Genomic DNA, 20085 nt, shown 5'->3' on the forward strand with positions numbered 1-20085 from the left:
AAATTTTTCCATAAATAATTAGATACACTGTTGGAGCGAGACCAAAGTATGGAGAGTAACTTGGCTCAGAAGTCAATGACTTACAAAGAATGCCTTTCAAATGCTTTGTCCTTCCAAGATTGTGAGGGGGAGAAAAGAACAAAACGAAGCTGTGGCCATCACAGCCTTGGCCTGAGAAAGCTGAGGCTTTGCTTGAAGGCTCGGATGCTGGTGGTGCTTATCTTCCTGGCATCTGAGGAGGAGAAAGCCCTTGGGTGCAGGGGAAGCCTGTCTCCCCAAGGTCGGTACAATTTACACCTCGCCTGTCTCTGGAGGTGTGAACGGAGCTGCCTCAAATAAGCCTTCTCTAAGCCCAGGGTCAGATTGCTGCCTGGGGTGAGCGGGGAAGAGGCTGGAGAAACTCCTTGCTGACGGGCATCTGGAACGGCCAAGCTCCCTTCTGCACCCCAGTACTTGGTCAGCCTCAAGGTGGTCCTCTGCCTATCCTGGGAGCCTACTGAGAGTAGAGCTCTGCCTACTTACCCTCAGAGAGTTGAGGTACTCTGGTGATGTCAGTCCCATTGTCTCCTTAGGCAATCCCACTTACGAAGTAGGAGTGGGTGATGCCGGTCTGGAAACCCCCTCCAGGGAGGAGCCTCCACCTCCATTGCTGCCTCCTTCCTCCCTGCTCTCCCAGCGAGCTTCCTGGGACCTCAAAGGCCACCAACCTAAATCCTCCCCTCGTCCCCCTCGTTGGCTTACATTACTCCTACAAGCCTATTCCTTTCCTTTTTCTCAATAGTTTGAGTGATGATTCCTAAAGAAATGCGAGTATAAATGTACATCTCTATCCATAAAGGCCTGTTGCCCGCCTGAGATCCAGACAGAGTAGGCCTCAGTTGGCATTTCTCCTAGGCATGATAAGTCAATACTTTTCAGTCCTTTATCCCTCCATCTTCTTTCTTGTGTGTGTGTGTGCATGCACGCGCACACCAGTACTGGGTTTTGGCTTTTCTATTTAAGGTTGGCACTCTACCACTCCAATTATACCTTCACTTCTGACATTTTGGTGGTTAATTAGTTAAGAGTCTCATAAGACTTTCTTGCCTAGGCTGGCTTTGAACCTTGATCCTCAGATCTCAGCCTCCTGAAGTAGCTAGGATTACAGGTGTGAGTTACTTGTGTCGGTCTACCTTCATCTTACTTCTTTGCCTTTTCTCTCCCTGTCGCAGAGCCCTGACTCTGAACCTAGCCCTAGGCCCACACTGGGAGGGGCAGGTTAGCAGACAGTTGAGTCATGCACCAAGAATGAGTCTTGTGGTGGTGGGTGGGTGTGTGAACATGCACACGCTTGTGCACGCATGCGCGCATCAGTACCAGGACTCGAACTCAGGGTCTGGGTGCTTTCTCTTAGATTTTTTCCCTCAAGGCTGGTGTTTTACCACTTGAGTCACGGATCCTCTTTTGGCTTTTTGGTAATTAATTGGAGATAAATGTCTCATGGACTTGGTGCTTTGGCTAACTTCAAACTGCGATCTTTAGGTCTCAGCCTCCTGAGTAGCTAGGATTATAGGCGTGAGCTATATCCTCCGTGGGAGGCAGCGGTCTTAGATGCCAGGCACAACTTCACAACGAGCCTGGAGTGCACCAGGTAATGTGTCACCCTGAACCCTTTTCTTTCCAGTCATTACCTTGTTCTAGTTGCTCACCAAGGCCTTTAATAATTGATATTCTTGTCAGTAGCCCCAGAGGACAGACTTTTCTGGGTCCTCTCCCCTGCAAGTATAAAGGGTCATTTCCTCCATGCAGCAAGGGGGCCAAGGCCAACAAGACATTTCACTTTCCTTTCCAATTATAACTCTCTAAAAAACAAAACCAAACAAAACAAACTTTCATATATCTGCCGGTTTCCAATTCCTTGGTTGCTAAGATGGCCACAGGAGAGTAACTCATCACACAACACTTCTGCAGTGTTCCTGCCGCCTCCAACCACCAGGGCCAGCAGAGGACAAGCAGGCTAGAGCGCAGTCGCTACGTGGCCTGGGCTCTATCACTGTCCTGTTCTTACCCAGAACATTCATTCGAGTCTCCTTAGTTCTCAAGGGTTAGACCCAGACAGGCACAGCCACACAGGGGGGAAAAAAGGAAACTAAGTCAGGCACCTGAGATTCACATCTGTAATCCTAGTTACTCAGGAGGCTGAGATTTGAGGATCACAGTTCAAAGCCAGCCTGGGCAGGGAAGTCTATGAGACTCTTATTTATCTCCAATTAACCATCAAAAAGACCAGAAGTAAAGTTGTTACCCATAATGGTAGAGTGCTAGCCTTGAGCACAAAAACTCAAGGACGGGGCCCAGGCCTTGAGTTGAAGTTGTAGGACACATACAAACAGAGACACAGGCACAGACAGACAGACAGACAGACAGACACACACACACACACACACACACACACACACACACACACACAACTAGATTAATGAAATGGGCAGTGAGCACTGCATATTTATATTCATTTATAAAGGATCTTGAGAGTGTAATGGGAGGTGGTCTCAAAGAACATAATTGAACTGCTGTTTATTTTATTTTAAACATCATTTGGGCTCTGCTGTATACAATGTACATATTTAAACATCTGATCTAGAAGTAAACATACTTGGGTTGCTGAGGGCTACGGAATGTAGCCACAGGGAGATGTATGTTATCAAAATGGCTGGAATCTGCTATCAAGCAATCAGACTGTTTGCTGAAGGAATGTATCAAGGGTGGAGTTTGTCCAACTGCTAGGAATGAATTTTGGCTGGGAGGCCTGTGCGGTTGGTGGGAACTGAGCTCTGTCACATTCTAGTTACAGCAGGGGACTGTCCATGCTGGAGAAAGGAAGAAAGCCTCAGGAAGGCTCGGACACGATTTAGCCTCTGGCAGGTCCCCATGAGAACTAGCTAGGATGTTTGTAGTTAAGCAGGTCAAGGTGGTCTTCAGCAGACCCAGAGGGGAAAGGGACATGTGTTCATTGTCTAGACCTGCACTCAGCGCTTTCTGACCATCTCCTGTCTTCATTTTGGCAGCCAATAAATGTCCCCTAATCTCCACTAGCTGGAACAGGCCTGGGAGATCAAGAGGAAGTGAGCAGTGGATCTAATCTTTCCCAGATTTTGTTTATACAAACAGATCAGTCCAGCTATGGGAAGAACGAGCACTGGGAGCTCAAAGGAAGCGATCCAGATGCCCTGCCTGTTCCCTCAGTGATGACTTTAGTTTTGTCATGGAGGGGGGGTGGTGGTGTTAATGCTGGTGGCCAGGGTATAGTCTCTGCCTATAAAGCAGAAAGCATCCTTCTGCTCCTATAGTGCTAGGAGGTTCAGGTGAACACTGAATGTAGGCTGGAGACCAGCAGAGTTATGAAGGACCAATCGAAAAGCACTGAAAAGACAAACCAGATGGACTGGATCCATCTGTATACAAACAAAGAAAATCTCTGCTGATGGAAAGTCATTAGTTAAGAGTTATAAATTAAAGCAGTGTCAGGCTTGCATTCCAGTGCCCTTTCTGCAGTCTTTTACACTCTCCTGGGGCTCCTTCAACCAATCTCTTTGCTCATCCCTAAATCTCAGCAACATAATGGGAATGGCGGGGGGGGGGGGGGGGGTGTGGAGGTGGCTTGGTAGTAGAGTGCTTGGGGATTTGGGCTCATCCCCAGCCCTGAAGAAAAGGCAGACTGGCCTGTAAGTCTAGCTACTCAGGTGGCTTGAGAGCTAAGGTTCACAGTTCAAAACCAGCTCAAGCAGGAAAAGCCCATGAGACTCATCTCTAACCACCAAAAAATGAGAAGAGGAGCTGTGGTTCAAGTGAGTAGAGTACCAGGCTTGAGCAGAAAAAAAGGACAGTGTCCAGGCCCCAAATTCAAGCTCTAGTACCAGCAAAAAGAAAAAGGAGAGAGAGAGAAGAAAGAAAAGAAAAAAAGAAAGGAAGGGGGTAGAGAGAAAGAAAGAAAGAGAGAAAGAAAGAAAAAGAAAGAAAGAAAGAGAAAGAAAGAAAAGAAAGGAAGGGGGAGAGAGAAAGAAAAAAGAAAAGAAAGAGCAAAAGTGGCGCTGTGGCTCAAGTGGTAGAGTGCTAACCTGGAGATGACAAAAAAAGAAAGAAAAAGAAAGAAAGAAAAGAAGGGGAGGGAAGGCGAAGGGAGGGGAGGAGAGAGGAGGGGAAGAGAGGGGAAGGGAAGAAGGAAAAAAAGACAATGACAATACTCATTCTATCACTTAAACTAGGAGTGAAGGTCGCCAGAGTGCAACAGGACGCCTATCTACTTTCTCTGAGGATCCATGTCCTATTCTCTCTCTTTTAATCACTCAGAGTACCCCAAGATCTGGCTACCTCGGGCCCTGAGGCAGACCTACATCCGGAAGGTTGGGGACACGGTGAACCTACTAATCCCATTCCAGGTGATGAAACCAGCGTCACACTGGAACTGGGCCACAGTTTCAATCTGGAGACAGAGAACAGGAGCCCTGCTAGCAGAGGCCAAGGAGGAAGGGGCCACCCCAGCAGAAGTCCGAGAGCAGATAATCCATCCATTCTGCACCCACTGACAGTGGGGGAGGGGAGGGGAAGGTGTGCCCTATGGGAGGAGGTAAGGCTGATTTTCTGCAGAAACTGGAGCTCTGTTTGGAGGGCTTCTGGGAGTTTGGGCAGCTATTAAGTCGCTTCCCCCACCCCATCCACTGTCCTGGATGTCCATACCCTAAACTATCAGAGGGTGGGAAACACAAAGCCTTTCTCCCTGGCCCCCACGATCCTGAAGTTATGGCTGAAAAGAACAAAATCCCCTGGAAGAATCTGTCAACCTGTAGCTCAAGGAACTGTACACTGTAAATCAAGGTACCCTGAGGATATGGGTCGAGTGTGACCCCCTACCACAACAGGGAGGGTCTAGAAACTTCTCTGGCTCTTCATTCCTGACCTCCACCACTCAGGGAAAGCCCAAACCTCGAGCTACTTGGACACATGATGGCTGTGCCCTGGACACAAGTCGCGTGAGTGTGAGAAATGGGGAGCAAGACTCCATCCTCTTCATCAGAGAAGCCCAACGCAGTGACTCGGGTCGCTACCAACTCCATGTACAGCTGGGTGGGCTGGAGGCCACAGCCACCATTGATATCCTGGTGATTGGTAAGGTGGGGAGAGGGGAGGGGAGGTGGTCTGCAGAAGCTCCCTCTTTGAGCTGAAGAGGAACAACCTCACATAGCTGGGAGAGCTGGGGTGGTGTTCTAACCCCCAGTTTGGGTGTCTGTTATGGGAAGGAAGACAGGGATCTGAGCAGAGCAGGGGCCACAGGGTCACCAAATGACCTCGATGCATGGGGATCATACCCAGACTTGGCTTTGCCCTTCCAGAGCAGCCAGGTCCTCCTCAGAGTATTAAGTTGGTGGACGTTTGGGGTTCCAATGCTGCTCTTCAATGGACACCTCCCCAAGATACAGGCAATACAGCATTGCTGGGATACACTGTGCAGAAGGCTGACACAAAATCTGGGGTGAGGCTCAGTTGGGAAGTGTGTGGAGGGGAGCAGAGCCTTCTGGAATGAGCCTCTGGGAAGTTCCATGAGGGGTGAGTTCACAGGACAGGGGTCTCATGCCTGGCCTCTTCTGGAACCCCTGCAGCTCTGGTTCACCGTGCTAGAGCGTTATCACCGCACCAGCTGCATTGTCTCAGACCTCATTGTTGGCAACTCCTATGCTTTTCGTGTCTTTGCCGAAAACCAGTGTGGGCTCAGCGACACAGCCCCCATCACAGCTGACCTGGCCCACATCCAGAAAGCAGGTAAGGGAGACACTGTTAAAACCAGATGCTGGCGGCTCACGCCTATAATCCCAGCTACTCAGGAGGCTGAGATCTGAGGATCATTGTTAAAAGCCAGCCCAGGCAGGAAAGTTCATGAGACTCTTAGCTCTAATCAACCACCAGAAAAACAAAAGTGAAGCTGTGGTTCAAAGTGGTAGAGTGTGAGCCTTGAGCAAAAGAGCTCAGGGACAGTGCCCAGTCCCTGAGTTCAAACCTCATAACTGACAAAAAAAAAAAAGAGAGAGAGAGAGAGAGGGGAGGGGGGAAAGGAAAGAAAAAGGAAGATGGAAAAGAAAGCTGAAGAGGGACAGAAGTGTTAGATCTGTATCATGGCCCTTCTTGGTACCTACAGCTACTGTTTACAAGACCAAGGGGTTTGCCCAGCGGGACTTTTCCGAAGCCCCAAAGTTTACCCAGCCTCTGGCAGACTGCACTACCGTCACTGGCTATGACACCCAGCTCTTCTGCTGTGTTCGTGCTTCTCCCAGGGTGAGTAGGTTGTTCTGGGGGTGGCAGATGCTCCCAGCTTCTGTCCTTCCTAACTTGAGCTGTGTCACAGAGCCTTCTCATTGAGCATCCCCTACCATCTCCACCATCTGCCTCTTCAACAGCAGGTAATTTAGGGACAATCAGGGCATTTGTAATTCTGGGTGGATGGATGCAAATGGTGTTTCCCTTTAGTGTCGGCTCCTTGTACACACAGATGTACACTTACCGACCTGCTGTGATTGGGTATGAGCTTCGAGTTGTTGATCTGGCAGGTGTGATGGAATCCCACTGGTTTCTCGTTACACACCCACCCAAGCTTCATCTGAGCGGGGGCTGCCTAGGGAAGAAGTGGTAGAGTGCCAGCCTTGAGCAAAAACACTCAGGTACAGTGCCCAGGCTCTGCGTTCAAGCTCGAGGACTGGCAAGGAAACAAAACAGAGATCAGCTACCTACTGATATCTACCACTTAAGACCCATGATGGCTACTTGAGCAGTAGTTACTGCCTTTCTCTTGTCAGGACACTTGGTGAAGATGAGGTTTGGAGTGTACCTTTCAACTAGGAGGAGGAGCTTGGGGGCATTGCTGAAGGTCCTGGAAGGGAATTCCTTCCCACAACACCAGAGACAGAGAAGCTTCCAGAGAACCATTATTTACAGGCCTTGTAAACAGAGTCCCAGACACTGAGCCCAGAAAGAGCAATTGGTTCTTCCTGACTCACCTACCCCCTCACCTTTCTATTCTAGCCCAAGATCATCTGGCTGAAGAACAAGATGGTCATCCAAGGTAATCCCAAGTACAGAGCCCTCAGTCACCTGGGAATCTGCTCTCTGGAAATCCGCAAGCCAGGTCCCTTTGATGGAGGCATCTATACTTGCAAGGCTGTCAATGCTCTGGGGGAGGCATCCGTGGACTGCAGGGTGGATGTGAAAGGTAAGAGCAGGAGAACTAGTGTCTGGTCATCTCTGTCCAGCAGCTCTTGCAGAAGAGCTGCCCCCTGGAGGCCCTCTCCTCTCTATCAATATCAGGCCATATTAGAGGAGCCATTTGTATTATTGCTGTCATGTCTCTCGATCACAATTCTATACTATAGGAACCATTACTTCCATTTTGATAGGGAGAAACCTGTAGCACAGGAGAATCATTGGTTTATTCAAGATTTCCTGAGTTGGTTAATAGAGGCATTGACATTACTGGAGGTGAGGAGCCCAAGTTCCCTGGCCCTTACTCAGGTTGTGATCTGTGTGTGTGTGTGTGTGTGTGTGTGTGCGCGCGCACGCACGCGCGTACACGCTGTTCCTGGAGCTTGAACTTAGGATCTGGGTGCTGTCCCTGAGCTTTTGTGTTCAAAGTTAGCACTCTAAGCACTACAGTTCCACTTGCAGCTTCAGACTTTTCCATCTGCATTCCTCAGACCTCAGCCTCCTGAGTAATGTTATAGGCATGAGTGAGCCATTAGTGCATGGCTATTTTTATATTATTATCATAAAGGTGTTATATAGAGGGGTTACATTAAGTCAGGTAAAGAGTACATTTCTTTCTCTCTTTTTTTTTTTTTTGCCGGTCCTGGTGCTTGAACTGGGTCTGGGCACCTTCATGGGCTTCTGTTTTGCATAAGGCTAGCGCTCTACCACTTAAACCACAGTGCCACTTTCAGAGTAGTTTATTGGAGATAAGAGTCTCATGGATTTTCCTGCCCAGGCTGGCTTTGAACCTTGATCCTCAGATCTCAGCCTTCTGAGTAGCTAGGATTACAGGCGTGAGCCACCAGTACATTTCTTTTAGGACAATGTCACTGCTTCCCTTGCTCTCTCCCAGTTTTTTCCTCTCATCCTCACCCACAAGTTGTATAGTTCATTTTCAACATAGTGTCTAGTGAGTACCACTGCTGCATTTGTTTGTTCTTTGTCCTTCCATTTCTATACCCTGCCTTGCCCTCCCAAAGACAAAAAGAAAATATAAACAACAAGAAAGAAAAAACCTCCAAAGAACAACAAATGTTGGAAAGGATGGGTAAAAAGGAACTCTATTGTACTGTTGGTGGGAATACAAACTAGTTCAACCATGCTGGATAGTAGTCTGGAGGTTCCTCAAAAAACTAAACATAGACCTTTCCTACCACCCAGCCATACCACTCCTGGGCATCTTCCCAGAACGTGGCAAGCCAGGATACCATAAAGACACTTGCACATCCATGTTTACTGCTACCCTATTCACAATAGCCAAGTTGTGGAAACAGCCTAAATGCCCTATAATAGATGAGTGGATCCAAAAAATGTGGTACCTATACACAGTGGAATTTTACACAGCCATTAGAAAGAACGATATTATGCCATTTGCAGGGAAATGGATGGACCTAGAACAAATCATGTTAAATGAGGTAAGCCAAGCTCAGAGAGACAGCACATGTTTTCTCTCATATGCAGAAGCTTGATCTAAAATACTGGGACATAATAAATTATACAGGTCTCTAGACATTCACACACAGTGAGACCAAAGGGGAATACTCTTAGAAGAGGAAGAGAAAGGCATAATACCTATGTGCATCTGATCATACAAAATAACGTTTATTGAACTTAACTCCAGGAAATGAAAACAAGAGTTGTTTTTTTTGTGCTGTATTTTTTTTTTTTTACTTTTTGTTCTGTTTGTCTGTTTATATGTCTTTGGGAATATAAAGAGAGAGGCACCGAAATGGAGGGACAATGGGTGAACAAATGCAACAATGGGTTTTACTGGACACTATGTTGAAAATGAACTATACAACTTGTGGGTGGGGATGGGAGGGAAAAACTGGGAGAGAGCAAGGGAAAGGGTGACATTGTCCAAAAAGAAATGTATTCTTGCTTGGTGCTGATGACTCATACCTGTAATCCTAACTACTCAGAAGGAGGCTGAGATCTGAAGATCGTGGTTGAAAGCCATCCTGGGCAGAAACATCCGTGTGAGACTCTTATTTCTCATTAATCACAACAAAAGCTGAAAATAGCACTGTGGCCCATAGTGGCACACAGTGTCTAGTGAGTGCTATCCTTGAGCAAAAGAAGCTCAGGGACAGAACTTAGGCCCTAAGTTCTAGCTCTAGGACCTACCTACCTACCTATACACACAAGGAAGGAAAGAAGGAAGGAAGGAAGGAAGGAAGGAAGGAAGGAAGGAAGGAAGGAAGGAAGGAAGGAAGGAAGGAGAAAGAAAAGAAAAATAAGAAATGTACTCTTTACTTGACTCAAATAACTGTAACCCTTCTATACATCACCTTTATAACAACAATAAAAAAAGTAAAATAATTTTTTTTTTGTATGTCATAGGCCTGGGCACTGTCCCTAAGTTCTTCAGCTCAAGGCTAGCACTCTACTACTTGAGCCATAGTGCCACTTCTGGCTTTTTCTGCTTCTGTGTTGCTGAGGAATAGAAGCCAGGACCTCATGCATGCAAGCACTCTACCACTGAGCCACCTTCCCAGACCCAAATAGCTTTTTAAAAAGAAAAATCCACTGGGTGCCGGTGGCTCACACTGAGATCTGAGGATCACCATTCAAAGCCAGCTTGGGCAGGAAAGTCCATGAGACTCTTATCTCCAGTAAGTCAGTAGAAAAAAACAGAAGTAGCACTGTGGCTCAAGTGGTAAAGCACTCACCTTGAGCTGAAGAGCTCAGGGACAGCCCCAGGCCCAGAGTTCAAGTCCCATGACTGACAGAAAGAAAGAAAGAAAAGAAAGAGAAAACTCTTTCCATTTGCTGGAGTTTATTTTGATAAATATTTTTTTTTGGGGGGGGGGGTCGGTCGTGGGGCCTGAACTCTGGGCTTGGGCGCTGTCCCTCAGCTCTTCAGCTCAAGGTTAGCACTCTACCACTTGAGCCACAGCGCCACTTCCAGCTTTTTCCTTTTTGCTTATGTGGTGCTGAGGAATCGAACCCAGGGCCTCATGCATACAAGGCAATCACTCTACCACTGAGCCACCTTCCCAGCCCGATAAATATTATTTTATATCAACAGCATCACATAGGCATTGCACCTTTGTGTGCATGGCTATTTTCAATCCCATTCTTTAGCTATGTGTAGATTCCCTAACTAGCACCATGGACTTCCCAAAAGCTTAAATAGTACATTGTTTTCCTAATGCTCTGACAGAAGGGTTCTCAGACATTTCTGAGATGTTGACATGGAGAAATGTCTGCATTCTTACAGCTCCTCATTGAGCTACCTGAGGACATGACACGTGAGAAAGGTAAGGAAGGAGGGCTAGCGTGATGCACTGTTTATGGTAGTGTGGCCAAGGCTGAAATGGATGCCTGGGCCTGGGCCTCTCAGTCAGGTACCCCTTCATGACCACTTTTTTTTAGCTAATACTGTTACTCCTGGGGAGGGAACTGCCATAGATAAATTCTACTTTTGTTACATTATCTATGTGTTTGTACTCCCCAAGTTGATGATAAGAATCAAACCATGTACCTCATCCAAGGGGCAGGTACGATTAAAAAAAAAGATGTCAAAGAAACAGTTAAGAATAAAGAAAACAGCTGGGCCCAGGCCTCGAATCCTAGCTACTCAGGAGGCTGAGATCTGAGGACAGTTTGAGCCAGCTCTGGCAGGAAAGTCGATAAGACTCATATTCAATTAATCTCCAAAAAACAGAAGTGAAGGTATGGTTCAAGTGGTAGAGCACCAGCCTTGAGCAAAAAAGCGAAAGGACAGCACCCAGGCCCTGAGTTCAAAGTCCTAATATGGAGGAGGAAGAGGAAGAGATGTGTCTGCCACCCAGTGATGGTGGATAGGGACAAGAGGCTGCTCCTGTCAATTTATTAAATAGCATAAGCAGGGCAAAAAACAAGACTAACTTGTGAATATTTTCCTGTAAGTACTCCTTCCTATCCAAGAGAAGCATATCACCAAGTTTCATTGTTATATCAACAATAACCTAACATGTGGGTGTGTGGTTTTCCTGAACCATCCATTACTGGCAGAGAGCCAGTGGATCATCATTTACAACTTGATTAACTCCTTCAAATTCTGAATTATTCCGAGGGGAGATTCTGTGCATAAACTGATGAGTAAAGTGGAGAGAGGCTTGTGGGAAAGAAAGAGAATCAGCTCCCAGTGCCCCCTCTGACTTGCAGCTCTTGGCTGAGCAACAGTGATCATGAATTCAATCCCTAAGCTATTTATTTAAGCTCACCACTGATATGCAGCAAATGAAAACCCTAAGAGGTGAATTAAAAGCACACTCTCCTTGGGAAAGCTGGCTGCCAGCTGGCTTGCAAAGGCAGTTTTCTTCTTTCTACCCCTACTGCCAATGCTGTGTGGTGTTGGAGCTCGTTCTTGCTCTCTTTCCTCCTTCACGGTGAAGCAGGGTGAGTGGTGCATCCTCAGCCCAGGACAGAAGGAACAAAGGACGACAAAGAGGGCCAGCCGCAGAGTCCCAGCTGTGCTGTTTGCTTTGGTGGCTACAATATACTTTCTCTTTTCAGAGCCTCCAGCAAGCCTGACCATGACAAGATTTTGTTCCTAAGGAGCTTCAGTGCAGTGCCTGATTTGGACTGATCAAAATAAATGTGTGGATTTTCAATGCATAAGTGTCCCCAATTGAGCCTTTGCATATGGGAGAAACACTTACCCAGACTATATGAATCCCAAAGCCCTAAGATTCCTTCCCTTCCTTTCCCTCCCCTCCCCTCTCCTCTCTTCCCTTTCCCTTTCTTTCTCTTTTCCTCTCTCTCCTCTCTTCTATTACTTCATATCCACATTCTCTTCTACAGGGGTTTCTGATATGCTATTTCCCTGGATGGTCTATGACAGAAGTGAACTGAATTCTACATGGGATGAAGTGTTGAAAAAAAAAATGACCACCACTTGCTGTCTTCCTCTATTGGGATAACACATGCACGTTCATCACTAAGCAGCAAACGGGAGGTTGCATACCTTCATACACAGACACACATATAGCTCTTAAAGATAGCCTAAGACCTGAGGGCTAAGATGTCCCTTGCTTACTTCCAGTTAAAGTGGCTATTTCAACCCTTCTCAACTAGACTAGTCTGTGATACTCAAGCTCCCATGTCACAAAACACCCACTGTATGGCATGTATCAACAACTTTCTATGCACCTAGATTGTTCCTACTTATATACTACCACTGGAGAAATAAGAGAATAGTCATGCAAATCATTTCTAGGGCCTTTTGCCTGTTCTGGGGCTTGAACGCAGGGCCTGGACACTGTCCCTGAGCTTCTTTTGCTCAAGGCTAATACTCTACCACTTGAGCCACAGAGCCACTTCTGGCTTTTTCTGTGTATGTAGTACTAAGGAATCAAACCCAGGGCTTGCTTAAGCAAGCACTCTACCACTAAGCCACATTCCCAACCCTGGTTTAAGAATTTGAGAGGCGGGGAGCCAGGCATCAGGGGCTCACACCTGTAATCCTAGCTACTCAGGAGGCTGAGATCTGAGGGACTGTGGCTCAAAGCCAGTCTTAAAACTTCCTAATTAAACACCAAAAAGGTGGAAGTGGAACTGTGGCTTAAGTGGTAGAGTGCTAGCCTTGAGCAAAAATTCTCACGGATAGCAGCCAGGCCCTGAGTTCATGCCCCAGGACTGGCCAAAAAAAATTGAGAGGAGAGATCTGAGTCCCAGGTCAGGAAGTGGTGGAATAACTTCATTTATGATGCCTCAGACTTCAGCTTCTGCTGTGTTTAATTACTCAATGGCCCTCTCTGAAACTTAATATATCTTCATCCTTCTCAGTTGAGAAAGAAAATCTTCGCACCAAACCTGCAGTCTTGTTCAGTGTGACGATAAATTGTGTTTAAGGATACTGCCTGGGAGGGAGTATCATTTATTCATTAATTCATCATCCAAAACCCTAAACAGATAACCATGTACACATTGTTTTGAAATAGGGAAAACAAACATAAAATACTTCCCAGAATAGTGAGTTGGTCTTACGCTAAGTGAAGAATTTGGGGGCATGAAATCTTTACTTTCTGCTTTTCTGTCATTCTAACGAAGACAAAAGATCCATCCCCTATCTTTTCTTGTTTTCAGTTCTTTCTGTCTCTCCCACTGCAATTTGCAAGGCACTGGTAGCTCATGCCTATAATCCTAGCTACTCAGGAGGTTAAGTTCTGAGGATCAGGGTTCAAGGCTAGCTGGGGCAAGGAAGTCCATGAGATTCTTATCTCCAATTAACTACAGAAGTGGAGCTGTGGTTCAAGTGGTAGAGTGCCAGACTCCGGGGTGGCGGGGAGGGGGGGGGAGATAGAGAAGTGGGGGAGAAAGGGAGAGGAAGAGAGAGAAGTTCTAGGACAGCACCCGGGCCCTGAGTTCAAGGCTGACACGCGCGCGCGCGCGCGCACACGCACACACACACACACCACATTTAGTGGCAGGAAACTGAAGCTTATGAACAACTTTCAACTGGTTAAGGCTTCCTTGCCTGCTCTTGGAGGGGTGGGTGAAGAAGTCTAGTGTTATCCTGGGCTCAGGTTGCTCCTAAGGGAAGAAGGACGGCAGTCATTTACCAGCTTATTCCCTTCTAATCTCTTTTGCCTCGATTTTGCTTGAGAGACAAAAGCCACTGGCTCTGATGTCCCACCCTCCCTAGACCTTGAATCCATCTCCACCTACGGCTCGGCCTCACTGACACTGAAATGAGCTCTGCCCCTCGGGCCTCCTTTCCCCTTTCCCCTCTGCTGAATTCCAAGGCTGCTGTGCATCCGTGACAGGCACATCTCCCTCCTGCTGATCTCCACTTCGCAGACAAATCCTAGGAAGGACCCCCCCCCCCCCCCCCCCCCCCGGCCATGAATCCAGAGAATGGGAGCTCAGGCTCTTTGTCTACAGCACGGCTCCCCCGCCTTCCTCTATTACCTGGCGGCCTAGGCCCTGGGCTAGGGGCACAGGGTACAAAGCTTCAATCTCACAGTTACCTTCCTAACCCTCGAACCCCGAGGGTCCCCGTGGCACCGATCAGCGAACCGAGGTCGGGGATCGGGTGAAGCCCAGCCAGCCGCGCCGCTGCCGGCCTGCAGCCTCCCGGGCTGGGACGCCAGGAAAGGGCAATGCGGTGTGGGACCCGCGGGGAGCCTCCGGGGACCTACGATACAAACGGTGGGGAAAAGCCACACGTGAGGAAACCGAGCGAAAGCGGCGCTGTGGGATGCGCCCTGGGAGCGGATCTCCGCCGGCAGCACGTCAGTGTCGGGGTGAACAGCCACGTGCCACTCCCTAGGACCGCAGGAGCGCAGGGAAAAGCTCCGCAGGGAGGCGGAGCGGCGCCCGCAAACGACTCCCAGCGGCGGGGATCCACGAGGACGGGGCGGGCCGAGGGCTGGGGCGGGGCGCGAAGTCCACGCTGATTGGCTCGTTCTCCGGCGCGCTGCACGGCTTCCCGCCTGGAAGTTGAAGGAGGGACTCCTGGGCATGCGCACGTACACGCAGACTCCGCCCACCTCCCCGGCTATGGACCTCCGACCTCTCGGATGGACCTATTGGAGAACCGCTCTACGGTCGCTACATCTTCAATCCACCCCTCCCCCCTGCAGACTATCGGTGGCAGCCCTGCGCGGCCCCGCCCCCTGAGGATCCACCAATGATTGTGTGTATGTGGCAAGAGTGGGTGGGACCTGAGAAATTCGAAAGAAGCCACGCCCCCTAAGAGCCGATTCCCGGGACCCAGTTGCAAGAAGAAAGCGTCTTGCGTGGAAGGTAAGGCGGGGGGTGGGAGGGGGTGTGTGTGGAGACTGGCTGTGGGTTGGAGGGGTGGTGCAGGTGTGGTGCCGGGGGCAATGGAAAGGTGACTTCGAAAGAGAAAAACCCCGGAGGATAGTAGTTGGGAGGAAGGTGGGATTTACAAACCAGCTGGGCCAGAGAAGGTCGGGACACTGGAGGGCGGGATCTCACTGTAGCTTTCGCGGGAGGTCACCGGGCGGGTGAGGATCCTGGGTGTCTGCTTTTACCCTCGGCCTCCCGCCCCCTCCCTGCCTTGCACCTTGAATCTAGCTGGGGCCTTGGGCAGGATGGGATACCTGAAGGTAGGTCTGTTTTCTCTCCAGCCCAGGTGTGAGCTGACTCTCTTCTGCTACTGAGGATTCTGCTCGCGTCTGCTATGGAGGATTTAGAGGAAGGTAAGGGAGTCCTGGGAAGATTGAGGCTCTGAGATGGAGGGCCTGTCAGGGACTGAAGGCAGGCATCTACTTTTCTTTTCCCTCCAGATGTCAAGTTTATTATGGATGAGACCTTGGACTTCGGAGGGCTGTCTCCATCTGATAGGTATCAGTTCCTTTAGGCTTACTTATTCTCCTCCATCCGCACCCCTTTGGCTCCAACTCTTATGGCTAAATTGCTGTTAGCCTCTGGAGTCAGTGTTGGTAATTTAGCAAGGTTTGGTGCACTCAGGGTTGGTGGGCTCGGGCCTCATTTAGTGAGGAGAAAAGAGAAGCTGGAGTGAGATTTCAGAATATTAAGAAAGGTAAATGCACTAGATATGGTAGCATGCATCTGTAATCCCTGCACCCACGAATCTGAGGCTGGAGGATCATGAGTTTGAGCCCAGTCTGAGCTGCATAATGAGACCCTGTCTCAAAAAAACAAAAACAAGTTGGATGCTAGGGGCCCACTTCTATAATCCTAGCTGTTCAGAAAGCTAAGACCAAGTATCCAGGTTCAAAGCCATCCCATGGGGGCTGGGAAGGTGGCTCAGTGGTAGAGTGCTTGCCTTGCATGCATGAGGCCCTGGGTTCGATTCCTCAGCACCACATAAGCAGAAAAAGCCAGAAGTGGTGCTATGGCTCAAGTGGTAGGGCACTAGTCTTGAGCTGAAGAGCTGAGGGACAGTGTCCAGGCCCAGAGTTTAGGCCCCGTGACAGACAAAAAAAAAAAAAAGCCATCCCATGCAAGAAAGTCTGCAAGACTCATCTCCAATTAACCAGCAAAAGTTGAAAGTGGAGTTGTGGCTCAAGCAATAGAGTGGTAGCCTTGAATGAAACTGGAGTGGTAGCCTGAGAGAAAAAGTTAGGGGACACGTGCCCAGCCCTTCAGTCCAAGCCACAGTACTGGCACCAAAATTTAAAAAAAAAAAATGCATTTTTTTTTGGGGGGGGAGGGTTGGTCATGAGGCTTGAACGCTGGGCTTGGGTGCTGTCCCTCAGCTCTTCAGCTCAAGGCGAGCGCTCTACCGCTTGAGCCACAGTGCCACTTCCGGTTTTCTAGTGGTTTATTGGAGTTAGTCTCATGGGTTGGCTTTGAAACTGATCCTCAGATCTTGTCTCCTGAGTAGCTAGTATTACAGGCGTGAGCCACTGGCGCCTGGCTATTAGCTATATCTTCATTCTGCCATTATTTCCAATATCAATCACCACTTGCTAAAGACTTCTTAGGTCTCATCACCTTGAGGCTAGATCTTGCAGCCAGAATGGGCTTCAGGATTTGGGTTGTGGCTCTGGCCCTGGTGCAGAGATTTTGATCCTGTAAAGTCTTCTGCTCTTGTGTGTGTGTGTGTGTGTTACCACATTTGTTTTCTGTCTTAGTCATGAGGAGAAGGACATAGCAGTGTTGATGACTCCAGAGAAACCACCCCGACGGGGCCTGTCCCATAGAAGTAACCCAAACGCAGTGGCTGCTGCCCCGCAGGGTGTGCGGTTCAGCTTAGGCCCGCTCAGCCCAGAGAAGCTGGAGGAGATCCTTGATGAAGCCAACCGGCTGGCAGCTCAGCTCGAGCAGTGTGCCCTGCAGGATGGAGAAGGCGCCAGTGAGAGCCCCGGGCCTCGCCGAGGGAAGCCCAGCCCTCGGCGAGAGACGTTTGTGTTGAAGGACAGTCCTGTCCGAGACCTGCTGCCCACTGTGAACTCTTTGGCTTGGAGCACACCCTCCCCCAGCAGCCTGACACCCCATCTCCGGAGCAGTGATAAGAAGGGGTCAGCCAGGACTCCTCGAGTGACATCTGGAAAGAGGCCCTCCAATGCGAAGAGAGTGAGTTTGGAGGACGTAGTTGCATGTGTACCCGAACAGTATATGACACACAGAAGGCATAGAGCAGTTTCCTCGTGGATCAAATGGGGATTGTAATTCTATCCCTGGAATTGGAATTAGATGAAATACCATTTAAAAAAAAAAAAAAAAAAGCATTTACTACAGTGTCTCTAGGGCTCTGAAATAATGGTGATAATATTGGCAGCTAAACTCTGCCTTCTTCACTGGGATCTATACCACTCCTTATGGCTACTTCTGAATCCCTTAAATCAGAACAGATAACCCTCCAATCTACTCTTTTTCCCCCCTCTGTCTGTTGCAGGAGTCACACACTTGCAATCTGTTCCCTGCATCCAAAAGCCCAGCATCATCTCCTCTTGCACGATCAACTCTTCCACCCCGGGGGAAGGCTGGGCCTCCACCCCGGGGAAAAGCTGGGCCTCCGCTCCGGGGGAAAGCTGGGCCCAGTGCCAGATCCACCACAAGTGAGACCCAGACAACACAGCTGTGGGTGATGGGAGGAGGAAAGAAGTAGAACTTACCTTGAAATGACTCTAATCCTTTTCACCAGGCCCTCCTACCCTTGTCAGACCAGTAATGGCTCCACAACCTTCAACCAGCAACTCTCAACACCTGTCTAGGCCACAGGGAACAGCGGCTAAGTCTTCCAGTCGACTACCTATTCCCTCGGCCATCCCCAGGCCTGCCAGCCGAATGCCACTCACCAACCGGAGTGTGCCACCTGGCAAAGGTGCCCTACCTCCCAATTCTCTGTCAACCAGGAAAGGGCTTCCAAGACCAAGTGCTACAGGGCAGAGAGGTAAGAAAGAGTGGACACAGGTAAGAAACCAAAAAAGAAGGAAATAGTCTCTGGCTCAGCTTCACTTCAACTTCCCAGAGCCACGGCAGCGACCACTTTATCTTCCTTACAAAAGATCTCTCTGTGTGAAGATGAGGAGGCTGAGTTACAGAGAGAATGTGGAGCTGGGCAGAGACCAAGCTTTGATTTCCAAGCACTTTATGATTTGTCCTTTGGCGAGAAGCACATTGCCTTTATCTTTTATTACTTTGTGTGCATGGGTGTGTGTGTTTTATTGTATTATTAAGGTGTTCACTTCCTGCTTTTTTGCTGGTTAATTGAAGATAAGAGTCTCATGGACTTTTTCGGCCTGGGCTGGCTTTGAACCATGATCCTCAGATTCATCCTCCTGGATAGCTAGGTTTACAAGTGTGAGCCACCAGCACCCAGCTCCTGTTACTCCTTTTTGAGGTCACTGAAACTTATCACTAACTCATTTCTTTTGTTAACTCTTATCAAGCTGTTTCTCAGCGAGCAAATCTTCCTGTGGCTAGTGCCACTCGAAGCAGTCTGCAGCCCCCCAGAAAAGTTGCAGTCCTGGGACCTACTAGGTAAGATGGGTCCCTCCACCCCCATTATCTGGGCTTCCAAACTTCCGGGCCATGGCATCCTTGAATTCGAGATGAAAAGATGGGGGTGGAGGGCGGTGACAAAGATCTCATATCTTTATTTTTATTTTTAATTTTTACTGTAAGGTCATGTACAGGGTTACAGTTGCACAAGTCAGGTAATGAGTACATTTATTTTTGAACAGTGCAAGGGTCTCATTTCTTCCCACTTCACAGGGACTTGAACTCAGCTTGATGACAGATGAGCACTTTAAAGCAGTTCCTCCTTTTGTCTTTTCAGGTAAAGCAATCAGGACAGCAAGTAAGAATCCAATAGCAAACTACTACAATCACTGCCTGCATGCACCTCTACCAGCAGGTCCAGATTCTAGCACATTCTGCCCCAGTAACAGGAAGAATAGATGCTGCCAGAGCCAATCCCCTGGGAGTGGAGACCATGGGATGGGGTAGATTGAGCTGGAGGAGACTCAAACTGTCTGGCACAGAAGAAGATGAGAGGAGAAGAGGTCACCTCCTAGTTATGAAATGGAAAATGAGAAATGCAGGCAAGTGGCTTGTCCTCTTTACCTCCAGTCTTGGGGTCAATCCTGAAGAATAGTCATCTTCTTCCTGGGTCTGTATTCAGTAGACATTTTACCACACATAAATATGGTATTCCACATGTAATCCAATCCACATAACGGCTTCTATAGCCATTCTCCCTGTCCTTCGAGGAAAGATTTGGAATCACATCTTCCATTGTTCTCAAGCCTGTTTGGAGAGGCGAGGCAAGCACTTGCTCTCCAGAACTTGTTTCCTGTGAATTCTGTGACTCCTCACAAACCAGTTGATGAGAAATACCAGTCTTCATTTTTAAAAATAAAGTGAATGTATTTTTGTATTTTTTGTGTATATTAAAGTAGACTTAACAGATTTGGAGTATACCTCTTTAATTCTAGCAAGGGAACCAGACAGAGGCCTGAATAGCTCCTAAGACTTCCTAAGTTTTGAGTATATCAGGCTATGACTCCCTAACCTTCCCATTACCATTCAGTGGGAATAGACTTCTTTCTGTGGGTTTCTATATTATTTAAGGGTCAGGTCACAGTTAAGTATAGCTTAATTCACAGTGCATGAGGTTGTTGCTATTATTCATGCTAAACTTGAATGTCCTTTTCTGGTAAAACAGTGGAGCTTCTATCCAGGGAATTCACCAGCTTCTTGTCTGCTCTACACATGTGAAGAGGCCTTTGGTAGTGTCCTGAACCCCTTAGTCAGAAGATGTTAGAACACACTGTCACATGCTATCTCACATTATTAGTTTTCTGTCTTCTCTGTTCATTGCCCTACTAGATTTGAGAACTACTACTACTTATATGTGTCAGAGCATGGCATTATTTAGACAGTGTT

At 48.2% G+C, this 20085-nt stretch overlaps 2 protein-coding genes across 2 annotated transcripts in view; both read left to right on the forward strand.

The window, feature by feature from the left end:
* The window catches only part of Mybphl (myosin binding protein H like), a 17951-nt gene extending 6077 nt beyond the window's left edge, over positions 1 to 11874 (forward strand). Inside the window, exons 2-8 of the mRNA XM_042681651.1 lie at positions 4330 to 4418; positions 4950 to 5145; positions 5370 to 5509; positions 5637 to 5796; positions 6170 to 6306; positions 7051 to 7237; positions 11773 to 11874. Of these exons, the coding sequence (XP_042537585.1) occupies positions 4330 to 4418; positions 4950 to 5145; positions 5370 to 5509; positions 5637 to 5796; positions 6170 to 6306; positions 7051 to 7237; positions 11773 to 11813 (950 nt within the window). The 3' untranslated portion in view covers positions 11814 to 11874. The remainder of the gene's footprint in view (positions 1 to 4329; positions 4419 to 4949; positions 5146 to 5369; positions 5510 to 5636; positions 5797 to 6169; positions 6307 to 7050; positions 7238 to 11772) is intronic.
* Positions 11875 to 14958: 3084 nt separating this feature from the next.
* Positions 14959 to 18682, forward strand: Psrc1 (proline and serine rich coiled-coil 1). The gene is made up of 7 exons (XM_042681988.1): positions 14959 to 15006; positions 15354 to 15425; positions 15513 to 15570; positions 16827 to 17268; positions 17591 to 17753; positions 17840 to 18088; positions 18588 to 18682. Exons 2-7 carry the CDS (start codon positions 15407 to 15409, stop codon positions 18680 to 18682), a joined length of 1026 nt encoding a protein of 341 aa, XP_042537922.1. The 5' UTR covers positions 14959 to 15006; positions 15354 to 15406.
* The last annotated feature ends 1403 nt before the right edge of the window (positions 18683 to 20085 follow it).

This window comes from Dipodomys spectabilis, unplaced genomic scaffold, assembly GCF_019054845.1.
Source record: "Dipodomys spectabilis isolate Male_0828 unplaced genomic scaffold, ASM1905484v1 ptg000002l, whole genome shotgun sequence".
Lineage (NCBI taxonomy): Eukaryota > Metazoa > Chordata > Mammalia > Rodentia > Heteromyidae > Dipodomys > Dipodomys spectabilis.

What these genes read in the sequence shown, in the direction of transcription:
- Psrc1 (XM_042681988.1), top strand. An exon ending in CAGTGCCAGATCCACCACAA is followed by an intron (nt 17,754 to 17,839) that starts GTGAGACCCAGA and finishes CCTTTTCACCAG; the next exon opens with GCCCTCCTACCCTTGTCAGA. An exon ending in AAGTGCTACAGGGCAGAGAG is followed by an intron (nt 18,089 to 18,587) that starts GTAAGAAAGAGT and finishes ACTCTTATCAAG; the next exon opens with CTGTTTCTCAGCGAGCAAAT.